General features: G+C 40.3%; 1 protein-coding gene across 2 annotated transcripts; it reads right to left on the bottom strand.

Annotated features, from left to right (window-relative positions):
* Nucleotides 1-927: 927 nt before the first annotated feature.
* On the bottom strand, nucleotides 928-3626 carry LOC103720717 (BTB/POZ domain and ankyrin repeat-containing protein NPR5-like). 2 transcript variants are annotated; one of them, XM_008810556.6, is made up of 2 exons: nucleotides 2861-3626; nucleotides 928-2225 (listed from the first exon to the last, which is right to left on the bottom strand). In XM_008810556.6, exons 1-2 carry the CDS (start codon nucleotides 3368-3370, stop codon nucleotides 1197-1199), a joined length of 1539 nt encoding a protein of 512 aa, XP_008808778.1. In that variant the 5' UTR covers nucleotides 3371-3626; the 3' UTR covers nucleotides 928-1196. The 2 variants fall into 2 exon arrangements, with proteins under 2 accessions (XP_008808778.1, XP_017701563.1); XM_017846074.5 differs by having other exon boundaries at nucleotides 933-2222; nucleotides 2861-3618.
* Between the last annotated feature and the right edge of the window lie 8691 nt (nucleotides 3627-12317).

Here is a 12317-nt window from a genome sequence, read left to right as displayed (position 1 = left end):
CTTAAATTTCCGTTGTCTTTTGTTAGAGGTGCGACAAAATTTCATTGAAGTAAAAGAAAAATGCTACGGAAGATTGGTGGAGGAAAAAAAAAAGGACAGATGGTAGGTATTTAATTTGCAATAAAAGATCAGGACAGACAATACTATTCGGTGCCTAAGACAATACATGGTATATCTACAAGGTTTCTCATACCGAGGACTGTTTTAAGCCTCGAACATACCAAACAAAGAAATAAAGAAGCAAGGAAATAAGAAATCCTGCATTCAGTAGTCACACCCAATGTTGCATTCATGCGAGACAAGATACTTATTTGTCTACAGCCGAATGAATTATTTCTTATAATAGTAACTCCTTACAGATGGCCACGATGAATAGGAAGCCATGTTGAAACAATAAGAAAAACTAGCAGTAAAGCAGCAGTTGTGGGAAGGGAAAGAGAAACTTATTTATTTGTTTTTTAATTCTCTTCTCGTATGCAGCCCCTATATCGAAACAAAAAAAATAAATAAAGGTATTGAAGAAAGGGGAACCAACACTATTAAATGGATGTGCTTCCTACTACTATTACTAGTAGTACTCAGTCAGTAGCACGGGAAGATGCACTCAACAAAAATAGTGAGGCAGAAGATTTATGCTCTGTATGGGTGGAAGGAAGAGTAGGGTGCAAAACATATAGTTTATAAAAAAATATATAGCTCATGTCACGTTTGATATTTATAATAGTAATAACAAAAGGGATGACAGACCGCAGAGAGGAAGAGAGAGAGAGAGAGAGACTAGATTGACCTGTATATCTTCCACCATCCAATGCCTGCTGAGATTCTCCTTGTCTCCCATTTCAAATGCCTCACATGGTCTTGCACCCCCAATAGCCAAAACACATACAGTATCAAACAAATAAAGAAAGGAACTGAAATTCTAAAATAGAAAAGAAATCCAAGATTAAATACTGGATTTACTACTGCACTTGAACCTCCCCAAACATTCCAACATGAGAAAATGAAGACAGAACCACAGAACCACACAGCAATCTAAAATGGAACAAATTATAACTTATATAAGAAGAAGATCCCATCGCCTCCACCCTAGCTAATCCCATTCCGGTTCCTACCTTGCCTAGATACAAAGAGACAGAAATATAGATAGAAGTGAGAGAGAGAGAATTAAGGAATAGTTGCTGCAGCTTACAAGGTGGCTATGGGAAGTCGTGGTGAGAAAACATGGATGATGGGCCAATTCCACTGCCTCCTTGGGACCTACTTCCATTACTGCCCTGCCTTCCATCATCAATCTTACAACCCAAATGAGCAGCAGCAGCCATTCCTAGATTCAAGTAAACCATCCTTGAATCCAGACTAAGGCTAACCATACTGCTGTCAGTGTTATTGGCATTGCAATCACTCCCTTCTGTAGTACTCATTGGCTGGTAGATGGCTGGGTTAGGATCGTTTCCACCACTTGCACCGCCTCCAGCAGCGGCGGCGGCAGCAGCCTCCTCTTCCCGGGATATCACCATTGCAGCTGACTGGACTAGTTCGAGGCACAGCCTGAGCTTGTTAGGCTCAATGTGGGACAGCCCAGGAACTGCACCTTTGAAGAGGAAGTCGGAGGTCAGGTTGCGGAGGATGTCGAGCGGGGTTACACCGTCCACAGTCCTGACGTTCGGGTCGGCATGGTGGTCGAGGAGGACCGCAACCATGTCGGGGTTCACCATCTCGGCTGCGATGTGTAGGGGCGTCTTCCCGGCGGGTCCAGCAGGGCAGTTCACGTCAGCTGCTCCGAGCTCAAGGAGGGCCTTGACGACCTCGCGGCTGCAGTTCTGGACGGCGTAGTGGAGGGCGAGGGCATCGTCGAGGTCGAGCCCCTCCCCCATCACCATCAGCTTGACGAGCTCGATGTCGGATGAGTCGAGGGCGCGGCGCATGCGGCGGATCTTGTGGTGGTCGTCGGGCCCCATGGTGGGGACGGCTGTGAGGTAGTGGTGGGTGGGGTTGGGGTGGTGGGTCAGGAAGGTGGGGCGGCCGGGCTTGAGGCGGAGCTCTTCTATCTTTGCCACGATGTCCATGGGGAGGTGCTTGCCGAGGACCTCTGGTGGGAGGCCGGAGTCGGCGATGAGGTGGGAGCAGGTGGTCCAGAGCTGGTGCATGTCCTGCTTGTGTGAGGCCATCAGGACCTTCATCACATCCTTGATGGATGCCTTCTCTACCATGCTCTCCAATTGCTTCTGCACTCGAAATTTAATGGGGATCAAAGTGGATAAGTGGTAGTTAGGGAGGGGAGGGGGGAGAATCCTAGGTTTTTCTTTGCATAAAATATAAAGGAAAAATGAAGTGTAGTTAGTGACATGATAGAGAAAGAGAGAGATGGAGAGAGGGAAGAGATATCGAGGCACCCAATTCAATAAATTGGGATTGATGCAAGAAGAGGACACAAAGAAAAAGGAAAAGGAAAACCCTAATTTGGCACTGAGATGTGATGTAAGGGGAAGGATACTAACAAATGGAAAAGGCCCAGCTCTCGGAAAGAGGACAGGCAGCTACGGGAAAACTGACACTGTATCAAGCAATAGCAGAAGAGGCAAGCTCCACTTAAGCTGCATTGAATGAAAGGAGGAGAAAGGAAGGAGGAGAACTGAAATTTCTGACTGCACCTTAACAAACCAAGCCAGTTCATGGATAAACGAGTGGTGCTAATGATGAGGAGCCCAATTATTCACACATTCAACACAATTGAACCAGTCCCATGATAATAACAGCCATATTGCTGCAAAAGATTTCTATTAGATAACCCTAATATACCTATTAACTAGAAACAGATTTGTGGAGAGAGAGAAAAGAAAGAGAGAGAGAGAGGGTGGACCTGAGTGATCAAGGCAAGCTGCTCGATGCCGAAGGACCGTGCAGCGGACAACGTGTCGAGCGCGAGATCGATGGCGGAGGTGCAGTGAGTGTGCCAGCAGCCGCGCTCGCTGCAATCAGGGCGGGGCTCGTGCTTCGGCGGCACGACGGACACCTGGCCGCTGTAGAGGAACTGGAGCAGCAGCAGGAACGCCTCATAGCCCACCGAATTCAGCGGAATCACCACCCCGGCGCTCACACCCCCCCTCCCGGAGGCCTGCCCCGTGGGGGAGCGAGGGCTGTGGTGGTGGTGGAGGGGGTGGCGGTGGGGATCGAGCAGGTGGAGCCCTGGCGGGGGGTCGGGGCCACAGAAGAGGCGGCGGAAGAAAAGGCTGCGCGCGGCGAGGACGCAGCGGTGCGCGTGGACGAGGCGGCCGTCGACGCTGAACGCGACGTCGCTGAAGGCCTGGCCATTGATGAGGAGGTTGAGATAGTCCAAAGAGAGGGATTTGAGGGACTCCTCCGAGCTCATCTTACTACTACTGTTTTCTTTCCCAACACTCCTAACGATGAGCTACCTAAGCTGGCTCTTCTTTTAGGAGGAACGGATAAGCGTTGGGAGATGGAGAGAGATAGAGATAGACAGAGAGAGAGAGAGGACTAATTAGGAGGAATAGGAGGGGAGAGAGAGAGAGAGAGAGAGAGAGAGAGAGAGAGAGAGGGGAGGAGTAGGAGTGAGAACTTTTTCTCACGACTCCTCTTTCTACAGCAGTGGTTCTCGTTCACCACCAGCTGTGAGCCTGCAAGTAATGAGTGTGGTGGGTTGGATTAATTTCCTCCCCCTGTTCTTTTCTCTTCCCTTCTTCCTTTGCTTGTTTTTTTTTTTTTTATTATTATTGTTTACTTGGAGATATGAGGAGGGAGAGGGGATGGGAGGGGGAAGAGTAAATCGGGGGACTGTTGGGGACTGTGGGAAGCTTAAACTTGCAGCAGCATGACACCGACAACTGGGGACCACAGCAAATGAGGGAGGTGTGAGCCAGCCCACGAATGGGTGCCGGATAGCGGGTGCGGCAATTGGTGGTTCAGATGCCGGTGAGTTTATTATTGCTGCATATTTGGAAAAAAAGATTTCGTCAGATGATTAAATACATGATTTGACAATTCTTCCGTATATCACCCAAGATAAAAAGAAATTTTATTCGTGAGTGGAATAATTGGGTGGTATTTGTTCTTACAACGTGCGCGGCAATTACCATCAGGTCAGAGGGTCAAAATATATGGTTTGGCTTTTACATTTTGCCCCTCGAGTTCTATCGCCATGCTATAGAGTTGAGCGCTTTTCTGTCCGTTTTAAAACCTTACTTTTCCGCCTTTAGTTTTCATTAGTTAAATATTTTATTCTGATTTTTAATTTTGATGGCTAGTTTATATTTAATCCTTAATCTACTTGTAAGTATGCATAAAACAAGAATACCTGTGCATAAGAAAGAAAGTATGCACAAAATACAGATATTATTGTTTAGATATTAAAATGAAATGATAACCCTGTATGAGTTTAAACACAAAATAGCAAAATCTAAACAAATAGCAATCATTTTAAAAATTTGTGGGGGTATTGCTCGGATCACCGCCAAGGCACCATCTCAAAGACAACATTATGTAATTGCTAATAGAGAAGAATAGATGAGCAGAAACACAACATGGTTCCGCCGTAACAATCCAAAGACTCTACCATGCCTTCATAGGAGAATGATATTATGAATTTTCTCTTGTAATATCCAAAGGCTCTAGCACGCCTAACAGCTTTTTGTACTACTATAAGAGCACATTGCAAATAGTGCATAATGTAATAGAATCTTTAGACAATGAAAACCTATTTGAGAAAAATAGCACAAGATCAGAAAAGCATACCATTCTACAATATAAATTGAATAACAAGTGCCAAAATTTTCAAGTTCCAATAAAATATATGAAATTATATAAAAATATTGACATACCTATTTAGTGTCTTGTATAGTTTATAAAAGAATCAAAACTTGACATTTGCTCTTCCTCCATTGTAGAATAAATAAGTATCATAAGAAATTGGCATTTTTTCCACGATGCTAGTTGAGAGATAAAATGAATGAAGGAACTTGTTAAATGAAAATAATGTTATAAAAGAGAATAAAATACATAGACCCAAAATATATCAGGGCATATCGTCACACATATACAAAAACAATAATAAAGCACCATTCAAATCATAACATAAACAATAATAAATAATAAAAGAAAAATATTATCACCTAAAAGCCACATAACATAATATTTTTAGTCAACTTAAAACTTGATAGGAAAAATAATTCATACACATAAACTATTTTCCAAATTCCAAGTCACTTAGATCTAAATCGGCTTAACTTGAATAAACAAGAATTCAAAATTCAACAAACACTACAAAACTACGTCCACATCCTTTAATTTCCTAGAAATTCATATCCTCGGTAGGTCTTCGGTAAGCTAATCAACCAAAAATATTTTCATTGGCATCATCCTTATTTTTGTCATCGAACCATTCCAAATCAGCCTTGTCAACACCAAAAGTTTCCAAATCTACTTATTTCTCTTGAGCCTACAAAACCTCATGATTTGCACCATCATCTATGAAAATCAAAAGCAAAAATGTAATGCTTGCCCAAATTTCTTAACTAAATGATACATGTCTGTTAATCTTCTCTTTATCATGCGTTCACATGGGTGGTGATGTTGTCTTTCATCTCTTGGAATTAATGTGGCTTCATAAAGCATCCTCTCTAACTTATTGTAGTAAAGGAACGGAACTTCATCTTTTTCAATATTAGCTATCCATGCTATCAATCTATTCATAGTCAATGGGATCATAATTGCTTTTTCATTTTCAGATCTATAAAATTTAAACCACAAGTGTGAACTAAAAAGTAGTTTGCAAATTTAGTCAAATAAAAATCAGTATTTAGTAGGAAAAGGCTATGAGCATGAAGCTAGGGTAATTTACCTATTCTTCAAATGCAAGTTATACTGAGCATGTATAGCACTATTGAGCCTTTGATGCTTTCATCCATTTTTCAAAAACACTCCCATTGCACTGGCAGTCCGAAGAACTTTAAGTTTGACTGAGCATTCTAAGTGCCAATTTTTGCAATTTTGGAGCATCATATCCCCCCAAACCTCTACCATTCATTTTCATGACCCTTTTACTCTTTCTTCCCGCAAGATGTTGTTTCATTCTATTAATTTCTCCACATTTAGTAACCTTCCTACAATACAAATATATGTTAGTTTTGTTGCCGTATTTTGGATCTCTTCTCTCACTAACATGCTCCCATGCAGGGTTTGATTTTTTGAGCATGTTAAAGGATAGTGTAGAAGCAACAATTGTATCATGCCTAGATACAGACATTTTTAATATTTTGGATTTATACAACCAAGTGACAAAAATTAGTGAAATAGAAAATTAATCTAAAAGCAAGTCAAGAATTTGCTTCAATTTTAACAATCTAAAATTAAATTTTATTCTTATATTTCATAATAATGCTAGCTATATATGCGTAATACTTCACTACTAATAATTAACTACATTTTCCTCTAATCTACTATAAATGATTAAGCAAATATGAACCATTCATTTGTGAGATAAATTAAGGAAACTTTAATAGTTACCACTTTGATAGTTTAACATTGAAATGGTTGGGATCCCAATTAGGCATCCAGTTCTCAGTTCTCGGCATTGAGAACCATTCACTGAGAACAGGATAAAAACTAAATAAATCAATTATTCTACATTCACATCAAGAATTGCAACATAGAAAGGAAAAGAAAAAAGTCCATGAAAGAGAAGCAAAATTGAAAAGGCACATGAGATGGAGTGTTTACACTACATCCAGACTAACTATGATCGAATGATCGATGCACTAAGAGAGGTGCAAGCCGAAATACTAAGTCTGGGTTGATACATTAAGGGTGCAAAACCGAGTGAATAATGTGTAAACCAAGGAGGCTGAGAGCTATCGACCTAGGATGAGAAGAAAAGTGATTATCATGCATAATGGGCCATGTAGCATAAACTAGCAAGTAGTTGCACATATTTTGTCATTACCCAGAATATGGGAGGAGTGGGGTGGTTGCACATATATTATCATTACTCGTATCACTATTTAGAACATGGGATGAGTGATATAACCGCTTAGTATATAGAAGTAGTACAGGAAAGATAACTACCAACATGGCGCAAATTAGTAAGGACAAATATTAACAGTTAAGTAGTGACACCTATCCCCATAGTTAATAGAAGCCATTTGTAAATATTGGATTGTAATGTAGGAACAAGAGATCCTTTGGCAAATTAATGAAACCAGTTTATTTTTGATTGATCATTGCTTTTATCTTTAAATTTCTTATTTTTAGTTTTCTAGTAGGACTCTTTACTAGTATGAGTAGCAATAGAGTACTTCTATCGTAGCTCCGGTTATACTCTATTCTTTTTCTGAATGGTTGGTGTTATGGTAGCAAAAGTTCTTATTGGTCAAGGCATCTGAACTCATACTATTTTCATCATCATCCTTTTATTATCTCTTTTTAGGCTAATCTAATTATCTCTTTTTCAGCTAATCTAATGATGGTGGCACGCCTGCATATCTATCCCTAGTTACAAGATTTGTCACCCCTCTCTATTAGCCAGCAAGTTTTCTAGCACACTCGTCTCTCCTTCCTAATGATCAAAGAGAGAGTTGGAGCAAATAGAGATGAAATAGGAGGAAAAGATTTTGGATAGCAATGTCTAGCCCAGAATTTGCAAGAACTATTCTAGTGAGCCCTCCCATAGTGAATAAAAAGATGGATCCTATCGTAAATAACAAGGGATAAACATGTAAGCCTATAGTAAACATATGATGAGTGAGACCAAGGGATCCAAAAATACCTATACTGACCATGGCATAAATCATGTCTAGATACTCGAAGACCTATTTTCTCGAAAAGGTTGATATGATATAACTAATAATACTGGATCCAAACAGAATGGGAATACAGACCTCCGGATGACCAAAGCTTTTGAAGTCGGCATAGGTGATCATGTGGTTTGAAGGGAGGGAGGAGGGGGGCAGGGAGGAGGAGGAGGGGTTACAGAGTAGGTTAGCTTGGAGGGCCAGGATCTTTTCCTAGGAGTGGGCACACCCAATGATAGTGTGCCCTTGCTTGTCCAACTTAAGGCTATGGCTCTTCCAAGGTTGTGGCTCACCCCATTATTATCATCATCTTTAGTCCTCTTTTGGTTCGGTGGTCTGCTTGCTATTACCTCCAGCTTGCCACCAAGCTTTGGCTGTTAGTCAGCAAAGTGAAGAGAGAGAGAAAGTGCAATGGAGGCAAGTTTTTTTTGCCCTTATTTGATTCTACTACCCTCTGAATGGTCTCACCTGCCACCAAGCTCCAGTCATCCATAAAAGAAGTTAAGGGAGGGAATGAGATAAGATCTTTCCACATCCCACCAGCTACTTATTGAGACTCGGCAAGGGAGGAGGATCATGTGTGTGAGAGAGAGATGTAGAATAGAGGTCATATATAGGAGAATAAGAAGATCGAAATGGATGGAGTGTTACTAGAACACTAGAATGGTGATTGGTGGTTAGCCTTTGGCTTTCCTCCAATCACACTAGTGTCGGAGATGTGGGAGAGGAGGGTCGAGGATGGGAGAGAAATGAGACAACAATTAATAGAGATGGCAACTGGTCGGTTTTAGGTTGGTTAGGCCATAACCCATACCTGCCCCATACTTGCCTTAGGGGAGGGCGGGGGAGGTAGAGTTATGGGGCAGGGTAGAGCTAGTAGAGTTAGATGGAAAAAGTTAGACGATCGGGTTGGATAAAGTTGAAAATTCTTTTTTTTAACAAGTCAATTCAAATAAAAAAGAACATATAAAAAATATTACTACTTCACATAACTTTAAAAGATAAGCATTATGGCATATAACTTTTCTCACGTTCAATTTTTCTCATGAGTGGAGCAACTAGGGTAAAGGATAAGGAGAAAATTTGTGAAGAGTTATATACATCTGGATTGAGTTTGGGGTGGATTTTACTATTAATTGTACCCGCTTATTATGGTTACGTTAGGTCAAGTACCCGATAGGGTGGAGAAAAGTGCCACCTCTATGAATCAAGGTTGAGGAGAGGGTTCGAGCCTGGAAGCCTTATCAACTTCTTTTATTTTTTACAAAAACCAATGAGTTAGCTCGAGCATAGCGCGGTTCAAACAAGCCGAAAATCGATCAGACCTTAGGTCTAGACAGTTCTAGAAAAAGATTCTTTTCCCAATCTGATTATATTGGCCAGATCATGCAGATTGTTGTTGGATTGGTTGACAATCCAACGGATTCGGCTAGCTGGTTGAGTCCGATTTTAAAACAAGTTATGCTATATGCTGTTTTTTTTTTTCGGTACACAAAGCATTCCATTCAAATACAGTAGCACCTTAAACTCTATTTTTGGAAAAATATGTCCACATGAGACGCACCATTGGCTGCGAACAGGAGGTTGGACTAGTTGGCTACGAGATTGGTGCTTCCAAAATTATCCAAGAGGTGCTCGTTAAAGCAGAAGGAGATCTAAAGTTTTTCTCGGCGAAAGGATACTTGGAGCTAAAGATACCTCAAGAGTAATGCTACATGGTCCAACCAATATATATACACAATTTTCCTCTCCTACACATGCCAATAAGGGATCGGCATAAATCATGGGTCGATGTAAGTAACACACAGCATTTTTCTAACTTTGATCGGTGTGACAAAGAGACCAGCATCAGTGTTAACAGAGAGGTGGCGGAGATTAAACTCAAAATATTAAAGGTTGCAGGTTGAAACAACGTGCTGTTTTGGTTGAGGTTGAATGATACGATGTTCTTATCGGTTTGATCAGGGACGGTCGAACAGTTCGCATCAGGTAGAGCCACTAGAAATAAAAAAATTTAACGGGTTAGTACGTCTTAGAATTTAAGTGACATGCTCCTTCGGTGACATGGATGCACCATAATTTCCTCCCGAAAAGTGCGACGCTGCTTAAATGTTTTCTAACAGGGGCTTACCGTACGTTGTTTTGGTGGACTAAGCTGCAGCCGTGTCTCTCAGTGTGCGTTTGCGTGTGGCACAGTGCATGTTTGTGGATACGAACAGTAACTTTTAGCTCTTGGTGCTTCTCCAGAAACTTTTAGCTCTTGGGTCTTCTCAAAAAGCTATTAGCTCTTGGTGTTTCCACGCTCTAACTTGTCCAAGACCGCTAACGGTTTCATGGTACGGGCTTGCTAATTAAGTTTCCGGAGAATCCCATCATGAAGATGTATGGCCACATATGCTTGTAATGAGAAAATGTGACAACGTCAAGAGCAACTTTTAGCTCTTGGTTCTTCTCAAGAGACTTTTAGCTCTTGGTGTTTCCATATGCTAACTTGTCTAGGATCTCTATCGATGTCGTGATAGGGGCTAGCTAATTGAGTTTCTAGAGAAGCCCCTTCAAAAAGTTGCATGGCCAAATATGCTTGACAACGTGGATGATAAATGTATTCTCTTTCTTATTAGTGCAAATGCCACATCTTTCGTGCCTTTTCTTACTATCTATTATGTAATTATATCCATATATGGATAAAGATAGATATATGATATATGGATAGAAATAGATAGATAGATCGAAAAAATAAATAGATAGATAGATATAGATGCATGTATCTATATCTATATCTATATATCTATAGGTTGATACATTTTTTCTATCTATCTATCTATCTACCTACCTAAAGAGGGGTTGGGATTCTCTCCTATTTATGGTTAAACTAGAGAGAGCTAGTTTTGCAATCATGGTCATCCATGAGTCGTGATAATTAGTGATTGCATGGGCTCCTTACAACACATGGATAACTACACACCCTGCATGGTGGGGTCGGTCCATGCATGATTACTGCAGAACTAGCTCTCTCTAGTTTAACCTCGAATTGCAGAGAATCTGAATCCGAGACACAAACTGAGACAGGCACGTAGGTTGAGTTCATCTTTGAAGAAAAACTAAGTATACATCGATGCTTCGAGCCAACATTTTGCATTCATTTTCACTGTTGGTTGTTGGTAAAAGTCAATCTGCTAACGTGTATACTAGCATCAAGTATGCAAAATTCATGTGAAACGAAGTACCAATAGATTTGTTTCCCAATTTGATTAGAATTATTAATTATTCTTATTGATTGAGTTTTTTCTATTCAAAAAACAATCAAATTATTTTTAGTTATTTTTTTTGCTTGATAAATATATATTCATTTCTATTGTTTCTACCCCTTAGCATGAGCTATATATACAAAGTAAGGAGTGTGTCCTATAGAAGAGAAAAGGTTTTGAGATGAGGAGAGTGATGGGTGTGCTCAGAGACTCTTGATGAAGTGAAACAAAGCTTGGCAAGTGTTTCATTATTATAGAATGGCCGGAGGAAATTATTAAGTATGTATTTTGGAATTTGATAGTTTTAATATACAATTTTATTGTTGTTATCGTTGATGCTGATATTGTTGTTTTTCATTGTTTGTTGCTGGTAAAAGACAATCTTATAATATATATGCTAGCATCAAGTCCGTGAAATGCATGTGAATCGAGTACCAATATATATTTGTGTTTCTCAATTCAAATAGAATTGCTAATTGTTTACACTACATCCAGATCAATTTTGATCTGAAGACCGATATAATAAGAAAGGTGCAGGTCAAAACACCAAAGATGAAGGCTGAATAAGAATAGTGTAGACTTAAGAGAACGAGAGTTATCGGCCTATTACGAGACTTTAGGAGAGAGGAATCCAAAGATGGTAGTTACACCCTCATTCTTTATGGGGTCAAAATGTTGGTTTCAAGGTCAGCGAATTGTTCTCTTATTTGGAGGAGGTTGGCACAGGCTGCTGAATCTATTCAATTCTGATTTATTTGGTCCCTTGGCAATGGTAATCATGTTCGGGTGATGAAGCACCCTTGGTGCTAAACTATCCCATTTGCATTGTGGCCTGCTTATGTTAATACGGATAGTGTTCTGACGGACATGCCATTTGCTATTTTCATATTGCTTGATTGAACTTAGAATGTGCATTGGTTGTTAGATCTATTCCTTGCTGAATTACTGACCCAAATATGGCAAGGTTCCTTTGTCTGTAGGGGGATGGATAATTGTTTGTGTTGGGAACCAACCAGATCCTCTAGAATTTCTCTTCATGATGTACAACGGCCAGATTCAGATTGAGTCACCACATGTATACATCAGTCTTATAGTTGGATACGGAAGCTTTGGGTGCCTATGAGAGCTAAAATCCTTTGTTGGAAGCTCATGTGGCGGAAATTACCTACTAAATTACTGCTATATAACAGAGGAAACTTACCTTCTGATACATTGTTTTGTTATCTTTGTTTATCTCAAATGGAAGATGTTTCTCATGTGTTGG

Source organism: Phoenix dactylifera, chromosome 8 (assembly GCF_051530095.1).
Source record: "Phoenix dactylifera cultivar Ajwa chromosome 8, Ajwa_hap1_PhDact_Kaust_v1.1, whole genome shotgun sequence".
Lineage (NCBI taxonomy): Eukaryota > Viridiplantae > Streptophyta > Magnoliopsida > Arecales > Arecaceae > Phoenix > Phoenix dactylifera.
Note: the sequence above shows the minus strand (reverse complement) of the source record. Positions and strands in the feature narration are given on the sequence as shown.